At 38.6% G+C, this 21,792-nt stretch overlaps 1 protein-coding gene across 1 annotated transcript in view; it reads right to left on the bottom strand.

The window, feature by feature from the left end:
- Positions 1-1,336: 1,336 nt before the first annotated feature.
- hydin (HYDIN axonemal central pair apparatus protein) overlaps positions 1,337-21,792 on the bottom strand; it is a 94,984-nt gene continuing 74,528 nt past the window's right edge. Inside the window, 33 exon segments of the mRNA XM_055174500.2 lie at positions 1,337-2,065; positions 2,194-2,418; positions 2,544-2,774; positions 2,847-2,997; positions 4,957-5,120; positions 5,690-5,899; positions 6,191-6,410; positions 6,528-6,808; positions 6,893-7,051; positions 7,874-8,072; positions 8,185-8,354; positions 8,446-8,667; positions 8,793-9,000; positions 10,503-10,650; positions 11,289-11,454; positions 11,525-11,654; positions 11,745-11,948; positions 12,284-12,497; positions 13,274-13,368; positions 13,481-13,641; positions 13,927-14,048; positions 14,051-14,284; positions 14,384-14,611; positions 14,834-14,939; positions 15,019-15,214; positions 15,290-15,435; positions 15,514-15,743; positions 19,997-20,198; positions 20,287-20,347; positions 20,442-20,677; positions 21,027-21,195; positions 21,321-21,420; positions 21,499-21,601. Coding sequence (XP_055030475.2) covers positions 1,556-2,065; positions 2,194-2,418; positions 2,544-2,774; positions 2,847-2,997; positions 4,957-5,120; positions 5,690-5,899; positions 6,191-6,410; positions 6,528-6,808; positions 6,893-7,051; positions 7,874-8,072; positions 8,185-8,354; positions 8,446-8,667; positions 8,793-9,000; positions 10,503-10,650; positions 11,289-11,454; positions 11,525-11,654; positions 11,745-11,948; positions 12,284-12,497; positions 13,274-13,368; positions 13,481-13,641; positions 13,927-14,048; positions 14,051-14,284; positions 14,384-14,611; positions 14,834-14,939; positions 15,019-15,214; positions 15,290-15,435; positions 15,514-15,743; positions 19,997-20,198; positions 20,287-20,347; positions 20,442-20,677; positions 21,027-21,195; positions 21,321-21,420; positions 21,499-21,601 — 6,201 coding nt within the window. The 3' untranslated portion in view covers positions 1,337-1,555.

A 21,792-nucleotide genomic window follows, 5' to 3' on the forward strand; every position in this document is an offset into this window, starting at 1 on the left:
TATCGCTATCTAAAATATTGCTAAAGACGGCAGGAAGTATGGCAAGGGAGACGCAGCGCCTCGTTCCCTTCTCAGGGAACAACAGTTACATACGTAACCCGAGACGTTTTTATGTCTCAAACACAACTATGCAAAAAAGCATTATGGTATGAATCAACATTCGCAAACAGAATATATAAGCATTTAAAGCGAGCAGTTTAGCACGTGTGCTTAAAAAAATCTAGAATTTTTATGATATCCTACACTACACAGGGAATAATAAGGATTTTTTCCCAGACACCTTCTTGCATAAAACAGATTCAAACACTTTCAATGACCTGTATCTATGTATGCATATTTTCAAAAACTTCCCAGGGCCTTGAATTTTTTCCCTCAGATTCACAAACTTTTAAGGATTTCAAGGACCCCTGAGAACCCTTTAAACACAATAAAAAGGACAGTGATTGATATTGGTTTTATAAAGTCATTATTTCCCCCACCGAAACACTGTGTGATTTGTATTAAATGATAATACAGCAGCTTGACAAGTTTTTGAGGTGGGTACTGTAACACTCCCTCATTACATCTCTGTACTGGTCTAAAATGACCTTTGTGAGTTGAAAGACTCCCCGGTCCTGCCCTTTACGAGGGGTGATTAAGTCATTCTATCTAAAAGGGCCTTTATTTAATTGGCACCAGGAACAACCCTCCTACAGTTTGCATACATATACAGTATGTAGTGAGGCATTTAGCCAAACAAACAAAAAAATAAGAGATGCATCTCTCGGGCAGCTTACAGCAACCTGCTACTCCTTTATCCCCACCGAGGGAGCTTGGATAATTACAACAAGCGGTAATCTCGTGTCTTTGGAGATGCTCAGATCAACACCCCTAGCAGCCAGTGTATACATTGCAGCTACAGGCCTCTCATTTGAACACATAAACATACTCAGTGGTACATCATGACATGTCTATAGATCGCTGAATGGGTATTTTGGTTACTGTGGCTGAGGTTTATCTCTGTAAGACACATTGGAAATAACAATAAAAGCCTAATGTAGTCAGGCACATCAGGGACACTAAGCAATTTACAGAGAAATATCTGGCTGCATTCACTTCACTTACACACTTGGTTTGCGATTATTAATACACTCGAGTTCATACACACCCATAATGCATGCAGTACAAATATGAAACACACATAGTCAAGAGGGAGATACTTTCCTGTCATGGTTCAATAGCTGGGAGATGCTAAAGGTGATGTAGGAGCAACAAGTGCACCTCCTAGTGGAACTTTGAAGAGTAACCCAGGAGTCACAGATGATAACTTATATTTCAATTCCAAACCACACTTGCATCAGTTTGAAGAAAATTGTTTATTTTATGTTTGGCTGTAAATCTTGGCAATAAATTACTATTATATTATGTGACACACACTTGTATTTCAAACATAAAGTCTGTCAATAAGTAAACTAAAACATATGTACTGACAGAGAAACACAATATTGTTTTTTTCTTAATATTATTGCAATAAAATTGCAAGAGAACTGCATTGATCTCTATTCATCCCTTAAAGCTATATTGCTTTTTTCTCTGAAGGTAGATCTGGACAATAACCTTTTAAATAGTAAACCCAAAAGATACCCTGTCCATGGGCCTCCATCCGTGGGCAGGAAATTGTTAGCTTTCCATGGCATGGGCCCTTGGTGCCTGATGGAGGGCCCTCAAAACTAACCTGTATGTTTTGGGTCTTCTGGGGCAAAATAGTCTCTGTATCCTTGACAGTAAACACAGGATTATCCACCAGAAAGGAGAAGCTTGTGGTCTGTTGAAAGACATTCTTAAAGGAAATTGAGACACTACAACCTGAGCTGATGGCGAGGGGGCCCTGAGCTTTGGGTGGGGTGCAGGTGCCATAAAGAGGGAAGACATACTCCCCTCCAAGCTCAGAAGAAATGGTGAGAAGGCTGTGATTCTCTCCCAGCTGGCAGGGTTCAAAATGGACCACCACACTTACTTCTGTGCCAGCTTGGTTCCCTGCTGCCGTTTTAATGGCCTTTTCCACAATAAAGTTTGGGCTGTCCACCTGAGTCAAAGGAGAATGTGTATTACAGTGTGCGGTATACCGCTTAATTGCAACAATTAAAAACAAATACAAAAGTATGGTGGCCTAATAGAAAAAATAATGGGAAAGCATATAGGCTCCTACTGTACCTTGCAAATGTATTCGGTCTTGACACGAGAGTAGTTGGTGAATTTAGCTGTGATGCTGTGTCTGCTGCCGAGAGGTGCTCTGAAATAGAGGGGCTTTTCGGGGGGTGCAGGCAGTGCCTTTAGCTGAAGTTGGTAAAAGAAGTGTCCGAGTTCAGCAGTGTACAACACCAGACGGGCTTTGGTCTCTCCCTTACATAGAGGCTGGTATCCAAAAGCCAGTGTGCCCTAAACAACAAAGTTTCCCTTTAAAAAGACAACTACTGTACATAATAATAGAAAATTTTTATTTAACCACAAATGTGGATATATACTACTGTATATCTGCATTGTGATGATGAAATAAGATCTACCTTAGACTGGCCAGAAACGTTGAACAATGCAGGCACATTAATATCTGGATTCTGGCACTCTACAGAGAAGTTCAAGTCCATTAGGAGAGGGTTCTCCAATTCCACGAACCCTGACGCCATCTGCCTCACCCGGGTCGACATTTCTATAGTGCTGATGATTCCTGGGGCTGTCGCTTTGTAGTTAAGATTGTAGAATAAATACTCTCCCGTTGTCTCATTCTTGAACGTCACCTACGGTATATGCAGAAACATGAGGTTGTGTAGCCCATAAATATGTTTACTTGTGGATTAGCACAAACTTACTTTAGCAATGTACTGGCCCTCTTTGTAGGAGAAGAAGGAAAGTTTGTAATTCTTCTTATCCAGTGGTGGAACGTCAATGTATTCCTGGCCTTTGAGGGAAACAGTGCCATCTGAACGATCGGGTTTGATCAGCTCCATAACAGCACGAAACCTGCAGAGTTGTACAGCGGGGAAAATAAGTATTTGACACATCAGCATTTTTATAAGTAAGGGGAGTTTTAAGTGGGCTATTGTCACCAAATTTCTACCAGATGTAGCCATCAAGCCAAATAATGAATTCATACAAAGAAATCAGAACATTTAAGTATACAAGTTGAGTCATAATAAATAAAGTGAAATGACACATGGAATAAGTATTGAACACATGAAGAGAACAAGGTGCAAAATGGCATAGAATGCCAGGAGATCACCTGAAATCTGTCAGTATTGAGAGAGAAACCCTTGCCCCATCAGTACTAATTGATATCAGCTGCTTTAGTCCTAATTGATGGCCTATAAAGGCTTCTCATTACCCAGGACGCACACAGGAAAGACTTTATGATGGGTAAAAGCAAAGAACTCTCTCAAGATCTTCATAATCTTATCGTTGAAAAGCATTTTGATGGGAATGGTTATAGGCGCATTTCCAGAATGCTGAATGTTTCTATGAGCACTGTGGGGGCCATAATACGAAAATGGAAAGAGCATCACATCACCATAAACCGGCCACAATCAGGTGCTCCATGTAAGATCCCTGTCCGAGGAGTCCAAAGAATAATCAGGAGAGTTCTCCAAGAGCCAAGAACCACTCGACAGGACTTCAGGAAGATCGTGCATCACCTGGTTTTGTTGTTTCAAAGAAAACTATAAGCAATGCACTGAACCGCCATGGCATCCATGCACACTCACCACGCAAGACTCCATTGCTAAACAAAAAGCATGTTGAGGCTCGATTAAAGTTTGCGAAAGAGCATTTGGAGAAGCCTGTGGATTATGGGGAGACTATAGTATGTTCAAATGAAAGCAAAACTGAACTTTTTGGTAGTCACTCTACACACCATGTTTGGAGAAAAAATGGCACTGCCCACCTCCCCAAGAACACCATACCAACAAATAAGTTTGGGGGTGGAAGCATCATGGTTTGGGGCTGCTTTTCAGAAAGGGATACTGGCAGACTTCATATTATTAAAGGCAGGATGAATGGAGAAATGTACCGGGACATTTTGGATAAAAATATGCTGCCATCTACCAGAAAGTTGGTGGACATTTCAGCAAGACAATGATCCCAAACACAAGGCCAAGGAAACAATGAAGTGGTTTCAAAGAAAGAAAATCAAGTTGCTTGAATGGCCCAGTCAGTCACCTGACCTAAATCCCATAGAAAATCTATGGAGAGAACTGAAAATTAAAGTTCATAAAAGAGGCCCAGGGAACCTTCAAGATTTAAAGACCATTTGTGTGGAAGAATGGGCCAGAACCACTCCTGAGCAATGCAGACGGCTGGTCTCTCCATACAAGAGGCGTCTAGAAGCTGTAATCCCCAACAAAGGCTTTTCTACAAAGTATTAAATAAAGTGCATTCAATGTTTAATCCCTGTGTCATTTCACTTTATTTATTATGACTCAACTTGTATACTTAAATGTTCTGATTTCTTTGTATGAATTCAATATTTGGCGTGATGGCTACATCTGGTGGAAATTTTGTGTTAATAGCCCACCTAGAAATCCCCTTACTGATAAAAATGCTGATGTGTCAAATTCTTATTTTCCCCGCTACATATTAAAGATCAAATGGTAAAAATTCAGGAATTGGTATTTATCTTCAATAAAATGTGATTATCATGTGAAAATCATTATAAAGCAAGTTACCAAAGACAGCTGCATTATGGGTATTATCAGGATTAAATTACTTGTTTATCATGTGTAATGAGCATGTTTATGTGCAATGTACAGTATTTACTACATTTGCATAAGTGTCTGTGCTTATGTATGATGGGAAATGTTTATTAAACAGGATAATATGGCAGCTAGAGGCATATTGGCTGATTGCTAAATTGACGATTGTAGTAAATGCTTGGTTGGTGCTTGCTTGTGAATTGTGTATTTGACATTATTGTGTTGGATGAAGTACCGTTGAAGTCTGGGCAGCCAGTTATTCACAGACAAAATCTGTGTGTGGTGGGTTTTGCATTGTATCTCTTCTGCGATGGTGCTTTCAGCTTTGGGTGGCTCAGCTGTGCCGTGCAATATGTACAGTATTCCGGTGCCATCAGGAAAACTGAAGAACACAGAGCCCTGCACAAGAGACAGCAAAGTACAGACACATTCTTTGAGGTTTTTGCCTTTGACTAGATTAGAAAGTAAAAGGTGGCAGGAAATCCTCAGGGAGAGAGGAGAACATGTGTTTGGGACATGACGCAATTCCGACTCAACCTCGCTTTTCCATTTAATGCGGAACTAAAGTGTCAAAAGACTGTGTGTTACACGCTGTACCACAGCTTTGGTATCTGCACGGTAATGGTTTGACGACTTCTACAGTATTTTTTAGAGCACTTTTTGGTGCCCACTACAAAACTTTCTATTGGGAAAGTGTGACAAAATGTGGTTTGGACTAAATTATTTATGTAAAAGGTAGAGATGTAGAAGATTCACTGTAGAATCATTCACTATAAATTAAATTTAAACTACAGTACATTAACATATGATTATTAGTACTACTGTCATTGTTTGTATTATCAGACACGCAGTAGTAACATTAAATATAATACATATAAAACAATTTAATAAAATCATTACTATGAAACTCAAAATGAACAGCTTTTTCAAGAATAATGAGCCCATATCAGGTGCAAAAATAGTCGTACCTCATGCCTCTCCCCTTCTGCAGTCATGACTAAGGGCTTGTATGTGATCTCATAGGTGTTCTGCTGAGGAGGATCAATGAGGAGAGTGGGCAACCCGCTCCAGTGCTCTCCCTCTATGACACACTTCAGCATCCCGCTCTGGTTAATCCGATTGAACAGACCCACGGACTGAGTGCACTGGCTGCGCACCTGACACACGAAATTCAACACCTGTCCACACACATAAGGAACAAGGAAGATAAGCAAGAAATGAATGAGCAATGAATAGTCCATATTCTTATACCTTTAATATTTTCGTCAGTACATCTGAAACTAGTAACACAACTTTTAATAAGTTTATTTATAAAATATTTATATTTCCCCTGCCATCCTGGGTTTACTTTCACAGTGAGCTTGTTAAAATCCTCATAGGCTCACTGGGTTTTAAAACATAGTAAAAGACTTCAGACTTCTGCTCTCTTTGTAGCTTTGGTCATTATTATGTTTACGGTTGCCGCTTACCTCTGCTGCAACCGGTGGGACAATGCAGGAGCCAGTCAGGGTGAGTTTTATAGGTTTGCCCCTCTCTATAGTGCAGCGAAGGTCTTCATAGCACAAATCTTGACTTAACTCGACGGGGGCAAAGGTCACTTCAAGGGGTACTTCCATTCCAGGTGTAATATAGCCCTCAGCAGGGGAAATAATGAAGTCTGGAGCAAAACTCTTTACATCCCATTTAAATCTAAAGGGATTACAGAAAAACGTATGGAGACTTAATATCTTTATCATATATAGGTACATCTATATATATATAAACACACAAACACACAAGGGTCTTTGATAATGTGTGAATATGTACCTTGCCCCAATGTCCCCAGTGTTCTGCATGATAATGCGACGTGAAGCTTTGCAACGCTGGACCACGGCTCCAAACTGCAGGTAGTCTGTATCCAGACTGACCTCCACTCCCTGACAGCAACCCTTCATTACCAGCAGGGGGCGCAAAGCACCCAGACACTGTAACTGCAGTTCCTCTGTAAAAGGAGGAATACGCCGCTGAGGAGAGAAGAGAAGCTCCAGCACGCAGCGTCCACCTGCACCCTTTAAAGTCACCTGCCCTTCTGGACTCACTGACAGGACCTAAAAAAGCACAGTTTAGAAATACCATGAATTTAACGAATCCGTTTATATGTACAAACAGTAACAGTATGTGTCGTGTGTTACCCTGGCGTCCTGGAGGGCGTAATTAGGGTTTGTGCGAACCAGACTAAGAGTCAAAGGACAGTGGCTGTTGTTCACCAGAGGGACCAATTTGCGACTTTGTTGGCCAATCTGCAAGGCTCCAAAATTTACTACCTTATGCCCCGGGTCTTCCAAGTTAATCTGTGAGAAATGGAGGAGGATGCATAGTTCCATGAGGAAGGGAGTGTATGACTATTAAAGGTATAGTTTAAAGGAAAACACCACATTTTTAAAATATTTTACTATGTTCTTACCTCAACTTAGACAAATTATTACAAACTTTCTTTATTCAATTCGTGCACTTTATTTTTGTACAGTGCGAAGTGAATGTGTTAGCATTTAGCCTAGCCCCATTCATTCCTTAGGATCCAAACAGGGATGAATTTAGAAGCCACCAAACACTTCCATGTTTTTCCTATTTAAAGACTGTTACATGAGTAGTTACACAAGTAAGTGTGGTGGCACAAAATAAAACGTGGCAATTTTTAAGCAGATAAAAAATTTGAACTTTACTGTATGACATCGGGCGCAGTAATATTGACGGAGGTTTGAGCGAGAGGAGGAGTAGTAAGCAGATGTTACTGAACGCTGAGGTTAAAGTGCTGCAAACTAAGTGCTCTTCCGCCATACAATATAGTTCTCATTTTTTATCTGTTTAAAAAAATCGCAACGTTTCTATTTTTGTGCCACCATACTTACTCATTTAACTACTCATGTATCCATCTTTAAATAGGGAAAACATGGAAGTGTTTGGTGGCTTCTAAATTCTTCCCTGTTTGGATCCTAAGGAACGAATGGGGCTAGGCTAAATGCTAACACATTGACAACATGCTGTACAAAGATTAAGTGCACGCATTGAATAAAAAAGGTATGTATTAATTTGTCTAAGTTGAGGTAAGAACATAGTAAAATATTTAAAAGCGGTGTTGTTTTCCTTTAAACAAAAACAAAGTGCTATCTCACCTGCATCTCAACCCCCTGCCCAAGGATCTCCACTGTTTGTTTGGCACACTTATTCATCTCAAAAACCACTTTCTCTTGGTAACGAACTGCTTTGCGTGGGTAGAATGAGAAGAGGACCTCCACAGAACCTCCGGGGGGAAGGACTTGAGGGTTGAAGCTTACCTCCAGGAAGGGTGTGTTGGAAAACAAGCAGTCCAGACTAAATTTGACCAATTATATAATAAAATCAAACTTTGCTGTATGCCTTTTTGCACATGTAAAACAAACCATTTGTGTGTGTGTTTTTTTTAAACTAAGATCTGTGTCTGTACCTGATTCCTCTGTTACTTCTGTTGCCAATGACCAGCGTGTGTGTAGCAGGTATCATGCCAGTGCAATATATGAAATGCATTCCAAAGTTGTGCTTGAGAAAAGAAAATTCCAACTCCGGGACCAAAGCAGACCCCGTTAAGGCACAACGGAATGTCGGGCCATTCTTTATCTACAAAATGAGAATTTAAAAACTGTAAAATGCCCCAAAATATACAAATGATATGGTAGTACAATAAGTGGAGAACAGGGATCTACTTTACCTTAATGGAAAATGTTGAATCCCTAAGCATACATTTCCGCTGAGGGCAGAAGGTCACGGTGCAAAAGCTCTGTCCTCCATCAGGCACCGTGTCTAGTTTAGGTTTCACCTCCAGGTGGGGCTGAAGCATTGCTGGCCCAGACAAATCATACTCAACATTCAGTGTGAACTTCCCAGGATTAGACACCACAAAGGTACATGTGGATTCCTCATTTAGCTCCACCTATTCAGGGATTTTTTTTTTAAAAAAAGGTAGATTTGTCTGTGATGGTGAAAACCAAGTGATGGTAAATCTCACTCACGCATAATAATTTAAGTGTGCATACTTGACTTTACAGTAGGTCATACCTTTTTGAAGTCCACCGGGTGAATATGGTCTGGTGAGAGCTCTTTGATGGATCCCTCTGGGCTCTCATACTGTACGTGAGCATTTAGTCTGTAACACTCCCCTTTAATATTCATTGTCAGAGGCTGGAGCTTCTTCTGCACCGTCAACACCAAATTAAAAGCCACATCTCCCTCACGAGTGGGAGTGAACCGTAAAATCAATGGGATCCTATCGAAGGAATAAAAGAAGCTCAAGGGAAAGACCCAACAGTTTGCCAGTATTTCCTCAAAAGTTGCAAAGTGTCAAAAAAAGCAGTTGGACGTATGACGGAGTATGACAAAATCGACGTCACCAGAGAAGCGTGTTTTTGAAGAAATGAGTCACAGGCGACAAGTAAAACTGCATCAAATGTCTGTGTTTGTTGGCAATTGTCACGTAATTGCATATAATGTAAACCAGTGTTTCCCAACCAGGGGGCCTCAGCAGATTTTCAAGGGGCCTAAATTATAAAAAATTTGACAAAACAAGCATTAAAATAAGCTAAAACAAGCAAAAATCAAGATGTCTCTAATTGGTTTGGCCATTTTAGTAGCGAATATACATCTGTCTAGTCATTCCATGTTCTATTTAATTTTATGTGGAAAGAATTGAGTGATTGGGGGGGCCTTCAAATATTGTTGTTGGCAACTAGGTGGCCTTGCAGTGGCGGCCGGTCACTTCTTTTCTCAAGGGCGCTCGATGTGAAGTTCGTCAAAACTTGTATGTAGCCCGTCATGTGTGTGGTTCGTAATTTCAAAATATGTGTTCTGCGCATTGAGAGATCCTGTGTGCATCAGGTGTCTTGTCAAAATAAGTGTCTGCTGCAGATGCGTCTAAAGGGTTTATGATTAAAGAGAAGCTTGGGTTTGCCAGATACTCGCATAATCTCATGCGTAATCAGAGTTTACTGTTAAGGGAGTGTCTTGCGTGTATTTTGTGAATGTGAGCGTCTCTTTTATCATAAGTGGTTTTGACGCGTACGCAGCAGGCACTTATTTTGACAAACAAACAAACACATATTTTGAAAAACATGAGGAACACACATTTTGAATTTGCGTCCCTCGGATGAGCAGTCACGAGTCGCCACTGGGGCCTTGAAGTGAAAAAGGTTGGGAACCACTGAAAATGACATGTGCATGTAGGGAATCATAAGTTGGCCAGGGATAGTGAGATAATGTATTGTGTGTGTTGCTGGCTTGTGACTCGCTCTGCCACGGTATGCCTCCAGGGGCACAATTTTTTCCTGAAAAGTAGCAGTACAGCTGATCTGTCTTTTGTAAATCTGATAAAACTAAAGATTCTTCAGAGATATGAAGGATGAAATACTACTCCATAGGTATTCAAGATTAACATGAGATTCGCAGAACTGTGTTATGTGATCTTTAAAGGAACAGTATGTAGGATTGTGGCCAAAACTGGTATTGCAATAACAAAACTTGTGGCTAAAACTGGTACTGCAATCACACAACTGGTGGCCAATACACAAAATGACAACATAAACATCAGTTGAGGGCTGCAACTCCACTTTTTAAATGACAATATCCTGGCCGGACCACTGTTGTTCGTGATATAAGTATTTGAAATGAAAATAGTGACATATCAGGGCCATTTTATGATTAATTGATATACATTTCTTACATACTGTTCCTTTAACGTTTAAATCTCTTGATCTGGCAGAATTTTGCACTTACTTATTTTTGGGTGGAACTGTTCCCTCCATTGGCTCTAACAACAATTGGTTTTGAAAGCCCTCAGTGAGGCAGGAGTTCTTCTGGACAGTAAAATGGAACGGCTGATCTTCACCGTTCACCAGAAACACAGTGTGATGAGCTTCAAAACCTGCACACAAAGGCACATGAACACCACTGCTTGTACAGCATATTTATAGTGTATGTTGGAACATATGATATTTATACTCTTAAATGTGATGTAATTTTCTAAAATATTCCAAAGAAAACAATATGCAATATACAAGTAAGCCATTTGAGGGTTGATTTCCATAAAAACAAACCCTAAAACTCTTCTGTGGCAGTATTGAAACTTCGCTTTCCTAAGAGCTTTGCATAATGGGTAGCAATGCTGCATTATGTTTGTGGTAATCATTCTTTTTTTGGGCCATTTTGCCTTTTTATTTGATAGCAGTAATTGAGAGACGACAGGAAAGTATAGGGTGGAGAGAGGGGTATGGGATCGGCAAAGGACCTCGAGACGGGATTCGAGCTCCGGTTGCCGCAAGTGCATCTGCACCATATGTCGGAGCACTGTCCACTACACCATCGGCTCCGACCGTGGTAATCATTCTTAATAAAATATAATATAATAATATACATAAATATAATAAAATTATGATATTTGAGTGCAATAGAAGAACATGACTGACAATAGGAGTTTGTGTTTTTCCCAGGAAACATGTCACTTATGACAAATGCATAAGCTGCCTTAATATGGGAGAATAATGCATTTTATTGAAATCTCACCTACAAGCAGGCTGCCCAGATTGAGATGAGCTCGATCAATATAGACTACAGGCTCTTTAGAAGTCCCCACCAGGAGGAAGGGCAATGACAGTTTGTGTTCGGGGATTAAGAAGGTCCAGTTAGATTCCACCAGCTCCAAGTCCAAAGCCCGGTACTCAAATGAGACCTAGGAACAAGAAGTTTGATACCAATGCTGCGCTACCAGAAAATAATTGTTAACCTATCAAACTACACACCTTTACTTCCTTTCCAGCCTGAATGCACTTGTTTGGTGTTAAGCATTCGAAAGGGGAATCACCTCTCAAGTCCTCACATCTCCATATGAAAGAATAAGGCTTGTTTGTGGGATTAACAATACCAAATTCCCTAAGAGAAAATAAAAGATTAATATTTGTTTATTTGTGGTGGTTTATTATGTAGCACAAAGACAAATGTTTTTAAACTATACAACTATACCTGCGGACCGATGTGCCAATGCCCACTGAAGTGAAGTCTATAACCCTAGTATTGGGGTCCACATTAGGAAGACTCTGCAGCTCTGTGTTGCGTCTGTTTGCAGTGAGATAGTCTGAATCCTTTAGGTGGAAATGACAGTATGGCAGCAAACAACGACCACTTACGGCGATTTTTGGACTCTGCTCGTCCTTTAGATTTGGGATACTGCAATGAAAATAATTTCCTTCACCATTTATGCAACATAAAGTCATAAAGTTTCATAACCAAGCAGAAAATCAGGTCATAATCAGTCAATTTCAAACCCCAATGACATTTTTAATAAAGAGAGTTAGAGAGTCATACTGTGTTACGTAACGTAACAACATGAACCTAATGACTGTATTGTCTAAGCAGAACACAAAACAATAACAGGCCTGATTAACTAAACAAAACATCTTTCTGCAAATACATAAAAATAGGCTTATGCATGAAAGACAAACAAATTATCAATGGTAGTCTGTATGTGTCTATAAATATTAGCGTCTGTCTAGATCTCCCACCTGCAGATTAAACTGGCCTCAAACTCAGCCACATCCAGAGGGGAGAACCGGATGTGGAAGATCTGACTCACTCCTGGGCTGATAGATCCTACACCAGGTTCAACACTGAAGGGAGGGAGCTCTGGGTCTCCTAGCAATAGAGAAGACACACTCTGCAAAGAGCTTGCTGGTCTCAAAGGTGTCCTGGTGCCTTGAGCTGAACGAGATGTTCGACCTGATACATCAACACACACAACTTGCATAAAGTTGTAAATGCCACAAATGTAACAGTTTAGATGTAAAATAGCATAATTTCATTTGCATTGAAGTATCTACTCTATGTTAAAGGGACACTCCACTTTTTTTGAAAATAGGCTCATTTTCCAACCCCCTTTTTTAAGTTTTACGGTTTTGGGATTAATTTATGGGTTTGGCGGTACCACTTTTAGCATATCTTAGCATAATCCATTGAATCTGATTAGACATTAGCATCGTGCTGAAAAATGACCACTGATAAAAATGAACAAATTATATTACACAGTGCCCGAAAATAGTCTCCTGCTATTGAAAGTTTCCAAGGGGACTATTTTCGGGCACTGCGTAATATCACTACGCCTGTTGCAGCCATGTTACGGCACCAAAGTCCTTGATTATTACACCAGAATGAGAGTATAGTTCCTAGCCATATCGGCCTAGAAAATCACAACTTTTAATATTCTGGCGGTCTTAGTACACGATGTAACTACAGAAGAGTCAAGTTTTAAATAGGAAAAATATCGAAACTCCTTGGATATTTTTTAGCATGATGCTAATGGTCTAATTAGATTCAATGGATTATGCGAAGCTATGCTAAAAGTGGGACCGCCAGACCCGGAGATCAGCTGAATGGATTCCAAAATGGTAAAATTCAAATGTTTAACTTTAGGGGAGCTTAAAACGTGCCTATTTAAAAAAAAGTGGAATATTTGCATATTCCATCAAAATGCAGATATTTTAAAGCAATGTGTTTACCTCCATGTTCAAAGAATGTAGTCTTTCCATACGTCTCCATCAAAACCTTCCAGGAGTACTCCAGATTAACACTGCCATTGTTTTCCATCTGAAGCCTAGAAATATCACACATATTATAATATACAGCATTCTCACATTCACTCTTCAGCAATTATTATACAAATATGGAAGCAATCTATACTGTCATATGAATGCATTGACACCTACTTAAAGACTCTAGTCTGGTAAAGCATTGTGTCTTTGAAGCGGATGGGTCCAGTATCACATTGGTACTGGACGTAATCACATGTAGAGCTGACTATTAGCTCCACCTCTCTTGAGGAGTCCTCCACTACGGAGTGCAGAGGCTCAGGATCAGCCACTACAACCTGTTTAGAAACAAGTAAATTTACTGTCAAGTTAGTTCAAAACTCTCAAAATTGACATGCAATTCACAGTGAGGGCTTAACATATGTGTATATTTAATTCAAGCTTGTTTGCAATCATTTTTACCAAAAGTTGAAGTGATACTGTATATGATCTAAAACATTGTTTACGACTACATGATGTAATATTCCCTATAAGCTGGCTTTACAGCATTTTAAGCTGTATTTGTATTGAATTTGGATTGAATTTGCATGTAATCAAACCATCACTGTTTCTATAAAAGTCACCTTCTGTTTAGTGGGCCGCTCTGAGGACTTGTTGTCTACATCCACCCATTTAACGGTCTTGTGACAATCGTCCCAGTCTGGCACCTGGTCTACAGGCTGCTGAAAGGTGATAGTGTTGAGTTACAGGTAATAGCTTGCGCGTTCAGAACAATGGGCTGCTCGGAGCAGAAGGTCACAGTCACAGCTTTGGAGCACCCAGCATGCAGGTGACCGACCTGCGGGGAAAAGCTTAAGTGTGGTGCACTGGGAACCCATTCAAAGCGTAGCACTTTGGAGTTGCTCGGGTTCGTCATGGTAAAGGTTTCTTGATAAGCTCGGCCCACGTGACAGTCCCCAAAATGCAGAAGATCAGATGAACCTAAAAAAAAGCATTAAAAAAGTACACTTCTACAGTACACTGTACTTAACAAAACAGAGGAGGAAAATACATAAAACACATATTTAATGCCTCACTTACTTTCAGTGCTCTCCTGCTGAACTTTACTGCTGATGTTTTCCAGGATGATGATGTCATGGTAACCCTCACCCACAAGTTGCACCACAGTCTGATCATACTGGTTATCTTGCACCATTACCTTTATGTTGGTCTCAAACCTCTGAGCTACCTTTGGATGAAACCCAATTAGGAATTCTGCTTGTTGCCCAACCATGAGGGTCAGAGAGGCTACATGAGCGATCTCTGTTTCTGGAGGAAAATAAAGACCCATGTCATTTAAAGAGAAAATACTTGAGTCTTAATAGAATAGCTTGTTTTAGCATCACGAGGTCACATGACAAAATGTCAAGATGTAATTTGCGTGATCGGATCACAAAATGTTCTGGATTCCGGTCTGTATCTAAAATAGATCCCAAAACACATACTAATATCAAATGCAAACAGGACCTGTATTTGTGCAGACACCTTTACCTTTTCCAGGATAGCGTTCAATGTGTGAGGAGGCAAGTTTGCATACAGTGCCAGCAGCAGCTTTCAGAGTAAAAGCATCCAGGTGATGTTGCAGAATAATGCTAACCTACAAACATCAGAGGATCATAGATTATTCAATAAATATTAATATCACAGAAATTATAATTAAGTCTCATCTTACTTACATGTGCAGGAACATTTCCATTGTTCTTCATCACTAATGGAAGAGTCTGGCCTCGGCCCACCAACAAGCGCTTAAACTGAACCAATGGCTGACCTTGATTTGTCCTCTGAACAGGCCTCAGAACAGTGATGCAGGGCAAGTTGCCTTCACCCATTACATCGAACACCAAAGCTTTGGACTTATTGCCAGGAGCTTGGCTGCAAAGCAAATAAATGTTACCATCCACCTAAACACACACAGTTATATCAAAGCTATACTACAAAGCCAGCTACCTCACAGCCCCCTTCAGAACGGCCTCAAACACAGCGTAATACGTCTGCATAGTCGTGGGGGAAAAGGTGACTGTGACGAAAGCGTGCGAGTGGCTGGCAATGCACAACTTTGAAGGGGTCAACTCGAAAACCTCTGCAGGTTGAGTCTAAAATGACATGTTGATGTACTAAACAGATGTAGTTACACAGCATGAACAATAATGGAAGAACTTATAGAAACAAACCTTGACTGACTTGATCGACAGGCTGAGATCACATGCCACTTTACCCGGATTGGTCAGGCGAAACTGTGCTTTGGCTGACCGACCCACCAGTACATTGTTAAAGACAAACTTGTTCTCATCCTGCACATAGACTCCCATACTGTCTCGGTACTGTTCACACTGCAGCATGCTGCTGATCTTACAGATACGGTGCTCCTCAAAGATAGAAGCTATATCTGTATTTGCTATTCCTAAAGAGCACAGGGTAAAAATCATGACCACTTGAATCTGAACTGAATCTTGAACAACATAAAGAATGCATGCAAAAATCATTTTACTTCATAACAGTAGTATATGTAAGGAATAATTGACGACATGACGTTAAATTTTTCGAAAATAATGCACATCCAAGATGGTAATGCAAATCGGAGTGCCGTAACACTGCGGGTGTGCATTATTTTCAAATAATTCAAAGGATCGGAGTTAATTATTTCGCTTATACCACCGTTACCAAAGACATTGCTCTAGTGGTTATTTTAAGACATTTGACAGGTCAGGTGTGCGTTTACAAAAAAATAATGCACACCCGTGGAAGATTTCTCAACCAATTAGAATAAAGCATTTAGCCCCGTAGTATAAGGGTGATTATATAATTACAGGTACGTTTAGTGTCCAAAGTAAATTTTTTAAATGGTTATATAATGGTATTCATTGTCATGGATCACAGGATCATATAATAGTTTCTGTAAGAAGTGTCTTATATAGCTAAAAAAAATCATGATTTTCTGTTGGCCAAATTAGTCAGTGTCATGTGTTACTGTTAACATGTTGTTGTTACCAAGGTAGAGTAACAGTGTTGACAGTCACGTATGTGAGAGAGCACTCATTGTTATGGATCACACAATGTTACAAACCCTAACAGTATAATTTTCTGTATATAGACCTTTTGCGTGTTTGCAAACAGAGATGACGTTTTTTGTGGGCGGAGCCCTACTGGTGGCAGAAAGTGAATGCTTCTCAATAGCTGTGGGAAGTGTTTTAGCATTAAACTGTGATTTTTAAGGATCCGGTGTTCTGTAGAAGTCTGTTTCCCCTATATTTCTCTTAAGTGTAATGTTTCTTATAACGTTTTCACCAAGTTACGTTTATTTTTTAAATACATTAAAAGTTTAAATGGCTTGGCTACTAATTGTGTGCATGTATGTAATGTATATGTATTGTTCTTTATTGGTAAATCAATTATTTTTACAGTATGAATCGCTGAAGTATTTATAAGAGTAATACTATCATGTATTCTGTATAATATCATTAAATATTTCATCATTTTCCTGTTTTCAATTTGTTCCTTATATTTATAGCCTACGTGTTTGTTCTAAAACTATTATGTTTACATACAAATTAATTTGTATAGGCCTGTTTATATATTATTAACACTTTAAATAGTGTGTGTGTGTGTGTGTGTGTGTGTGTGTGTGTGTGTGTGTGTGTGTGTGTGTGTGCTATGTTTATATATTTATTAGTAAACATCAGAATTTAGAACAAACAGGAAGAAGACATAGGCTAAGATATAAGGTAAAAAGAAGTAATAGAAAACGAAAAAAAAACCCCGAAAACTTTAATAAATGGTAATATTATTGATATTATGAACTAATTCAAATCTTTAATCTTTCTAAATAAATTATAAACATAACGTGATGAAAACGCTATAAGAAACACATAGAGGGATCAGACTTCGACAGAACACCGGATTACTTCTCTAATTATTTTCTATTCTAATTATTAAAAGATTTTTAGATGATTTCATCACTCCAGTCTGTCCGGTTGAGGGCTTTTATTGCAACCATTAACACCTACGTTTATCTTCAAATGGTGTCTTCGACGACGGTATACTATAAAAAAAAGGTAATCTATTTTGGCATTCCTATTCTGACACTCAACAGCACAACAAAACATTTTCTAGTCAGTTATATTGTTCGTTTCACTCGTGTCTCATTCATTTCCACTGCTTTTCTGCCACCACATGCGCGCGTGGCGTAACTGTGACGTCGACTCGCAAAAGGTCTATATTGTCTTACGTAGCTAAAAATCATAATTTTCTGTTGTCCGAATTAGAGCCAATTCTGTACTGTCAAACTCTTTTACCAAGGCAGAGAGACTGTTTGATGTTAACAGAAATGACACAAATTAATTTGGACAAGAGGAAATCATGATTTTCTGCTATATAAAACACTTTTCACAGAAAATATTATATGTGAGGGGTATTTAACATTGTGTGAACCAAGTTATTAAAATGTGTGCTCTCTCACACAGACATACATTACTGTCAACACTGTAACTCTATCTTGGTAACAGCATTTGACAGTAACAGAACTGACACTGACTAATTCAGACAACAGAAATCATTATTTTTAGCTGTACTAGATACTTTGGTAACACTTTACTTGAAGGGGTGTGCGTAAGACCACATGTCACCTTCATAATCATGACATGACACGTGTCATGAACATGAAGGAGATTTTATGCACGTTTATGACAACTGTCATTACAGTAAGTGTCATTTGTTCAATTATGTAATTTTTAATGCAAAGATGACATTATTTGAGATGTCTTTGTTATGACAACTTGACATTAACCAATATACCATAACTTCTCATGACAACTTGACATTACCAAGACAACATAACTGACTACTTTTTACCAGTGATTCAAATATAATTAATTATTTGTCATTAAAATGTCATTAAGTGTTAATACTCTGTCAAATAGTTTTATAACATGAATATTCTTCGGTTCATAATGTTTTTTTTTTTTAGTTTTCTCCAAGTGTTAGAGAACTAAAATCAATCATCCAATAATAATAATAATTTTAATTCAAATTGATAAAATTATATTTTATTGCATTTGGAGACCGAATCACCTAAAATTAAATGAAAACAGTACAATAATGGGTTAAGCCATGCAGCGGTGTGTCCATATCGCTGCAAAAACAGTTTATTACATTCAATTAATTAAATATGTTGTTAGTTTTTTCTCCTTTGTCAGAAAATTTCAGAACTCTCTGTGTAAGGAAGAACAAGTTCTGTTAGTTGTCAGTTTTTTATGTATCGTGCACATACATAAAGTAAAATCTTTTGACGTGTCTACTGCATTTTGTTAAGGTATTTAAAATTATTAGACATAGTTTTAACACTTAAATATATTTTAATGAAAAGTTCGATTTGTAGCACTGTAGTTGAGGTCAAGAAAAATATTCATGATGCTGTTATAAAACTATTTGACATAGTATTAACACTTAAAGCAACACTATGTAGTTTTTTTACCTTTAAATAATGTCTCTAAAATTATTTCAGTGATAGATCAACTTTTAACTGGACAAATTGTACTGTTGCTGCAACCTAAGCAGCCTCCTAGCTGCTACAAGCACACTCTGAAAGTGGCGGTGGAGGGTAGAGCACACAGCCCCGCCCCTCCTCCTGCCTGCAGAAGAGTGTCTGATACCAGGCACTGTTGCGCTTTTCAACCACATGGGGGAGCTGTAAGTCATTTTTACATGGAAACTACATAGTGTTGCTTTAATGACATTTAAATGACAGTTTAATGTAATGTTAACCCACAAAGCTAGGTAGTTTATTAAGTTTGATAATTATTCTGCTATATCATGTTTATGACAGATTTATGAGAAGTTATGATGTATTGGATTATGTCAAACATAACAAAGATATCCCAAACAATGTCATCTTTGCATTAAAAATGACATAACTGAACAAATGACACTTATGACAGTTGTCATAAACGTGCATAAATCTCCTTCATGTTCATGACACGTGCAGCCCAGTCACACGAAATTACGTACCTATAGTCACATAATTTTTCTTTTCTTTTTCGTGATACTGTCACGAATTTCCACGTTTTTTCGTGATTGTATCACGAATTTCTGTTTATGTGTCTTTGTCACGTATTTGTTACTCAACTGTTTTGTGCTATTTTCTTACCATTTTCGATTCGGTTTAGGGTTAGATTTACATAACATGACATCCTTACCCAAACCCAACTCTAACCCTAACGCCAGGCGAAAATATTTTAAAATTTAGAAAACATATAAAATAAATCTGAAAAAAATAGTATAAACCAATAGTTCAAGTTTAATCCTAATGCAAACACCAAATCTAAACCTAAACCGAAGCGAAATTGGTTGGAAAATAGGAAAAGCAGTTGAGTAACCAATACGTGAAAATGACACATAAACAGAATTTCATAATACGATCACGAAAAACCGTGGAAATTCGTGACAGTATCATGAAAAAGAATCAAAAAATGATGTGACTATTAGGTACATAATTTTGTGAGACTGGGTAGGACACGTGTCATGTCATGATTATGAAGGTGTCATGTCAAATTTCATTAATGTTTAAAAAAGCAAAAAAAAATAATAATAATAATACGTGCAATTAGGTAACAAGAGAACATTATAAAACGTTACATCTACTTGTTCATGGTCACAAACCTGGCATGCAAACTTCTGCCACAAGCTTGTATGGAATCCCGTCTGGTTTGTCAGAGGGGTCTCTGTCAGAAATGACTACAGACAGACTTTCCTCCCAGCTACCTACATGATCTGCCTTGCAATCCACAGTCACTTGTTGTTGAGCTCCAGGTGCCAGAATGCCAACGCATGGAGACAATGAGAAAACACCCACTGATAGTAACTGTAAGAAACCAAGTCACACATTCATAGTTTTTCCAAATATATTTATACGCTATCAAGAACTCAAGAGATACAGTAATATTTCTTACCAGTGTGGACGTGCCAACCTCATTCTGTAAAGTGTCTTTTGAACCCTGCCTATTTCCCAGGCTTAAAAAAGAAAAACACTTTTTATGTACAACATTTCGAAATGCTTTGATACTTTGTATTCTGTTATGTGTTAAATAATGCATAACAGCCATACCCTCTTCTCTGTGCTGGAACTAAAGGAATTTTGCACACTCTGATGTTGAAATGAAAGTCAAAGTTGCCATTATTCTGCAGAGTAAGAATCTGTCTCTTGCGAGAACCAAACACCAGTGGGCCAAAATTGATTTGGTTGGAAGGAGTGATGCTGTATTTAGAGAAGACCGATTGAACTGACACTTTGATTGGTATTGCGTTAATGGTCTCACCACCATCCAGACTGGGTTCAATAACCTGGAGCAAATGCAATATAACACATTAGTTCTGTCTTCACAATAGCAGAGTTTTATTAAAAAAGTACAATGATAAAGGGGTCTCATTCAGTAAATGTGTGCACACACATAGGTGCATGCAGTTTGATGACTTGAATGATGTGTGAAAAGCATTTATTCTGTATGGAAATGGTTTGGGTGTGTATTATAATTACGTACAAACATGCACATTCTTAAGTATAATAATACTGTATGTTGGCTGTTGTTTATATGGTGTGCATGTCGTCTTGCAGAAATGTTTGTGACAATGACAATGTACACCTCATTCATCATATTTGTACAAGAAAAATCTATTAAATTGGATTATAGACCTGACAGCAAAGGATTGGGTTATCTCTGATGGAAACTTCTTTATTGTGCTGAAAAACAATCTGAATATTAGTCAGCTTGTTGTTGGGGCGTAGGCAACCGTTTTGAGGTGTGATGGAGAATATAGAGTTCAAATCTGGCATTCCTGGGTGAGTGGGCTCCAGTGCAAACCTTTACACAAAAATATTGGAAAAGAATGCAGTCATTCTCAATAGTAACTTAAATTTTTTTAAATCACTGCGGCAAACAGGTACAGTAGATGTTTGAACAGCTTACTGTACAGCTTTATAACTTACTTGAAGGCTATGTCATATTTGCCTTTATTTTCTAACTTAATAGTCCGCTTCACCTCTTCTAATACTTTGATCGTTCCAAAATCTAATGAACCATCGGAACCTAAAAACAAACACAACCGCAAATAAGTAATCATAAGTAATGGTGAGATGCCCCAATTAGTTGTAAGCAAGCAAGTACCTTCTGGAAGAATTATGTCCACCGCAATGTCATAGACCTCTGCAAAGATCTGAATGTTCTCTGAATGTTGAACAATGCCAAGAATGTTGTCCACATCTGACACCTGGTAAACACATACACGACACATTAAGACATATGCTAGACATGCTATTGCATTAAAATGTGAAATTATAATAACAAAGACTACATATTTCAAAGAAGACTTGAAAATGGACAGCATTACTGCTGTTACGCAAGATGCATTTGGCAGATGCTTTTATTCAAAACACCTTATAGTGCATTACAAGGAATACA

The sequence above is a fragment of the Misgurnus anguillicaudatus genome, chromosome 15, assembly GCF_027580225.2.
Source record: "Misgurnus anguillicaudatus chromosome 15, ASM2758022v2, whole genome shotgun sequence".
Classification (NCBI taxonomy): domain Eukaryota; kingdom Metazoa; phylum Chordata; class Actinopteri; order Cypriniformes; family Cobitidae; genus Misgurnus; species Misgurnus anguillicaudatus.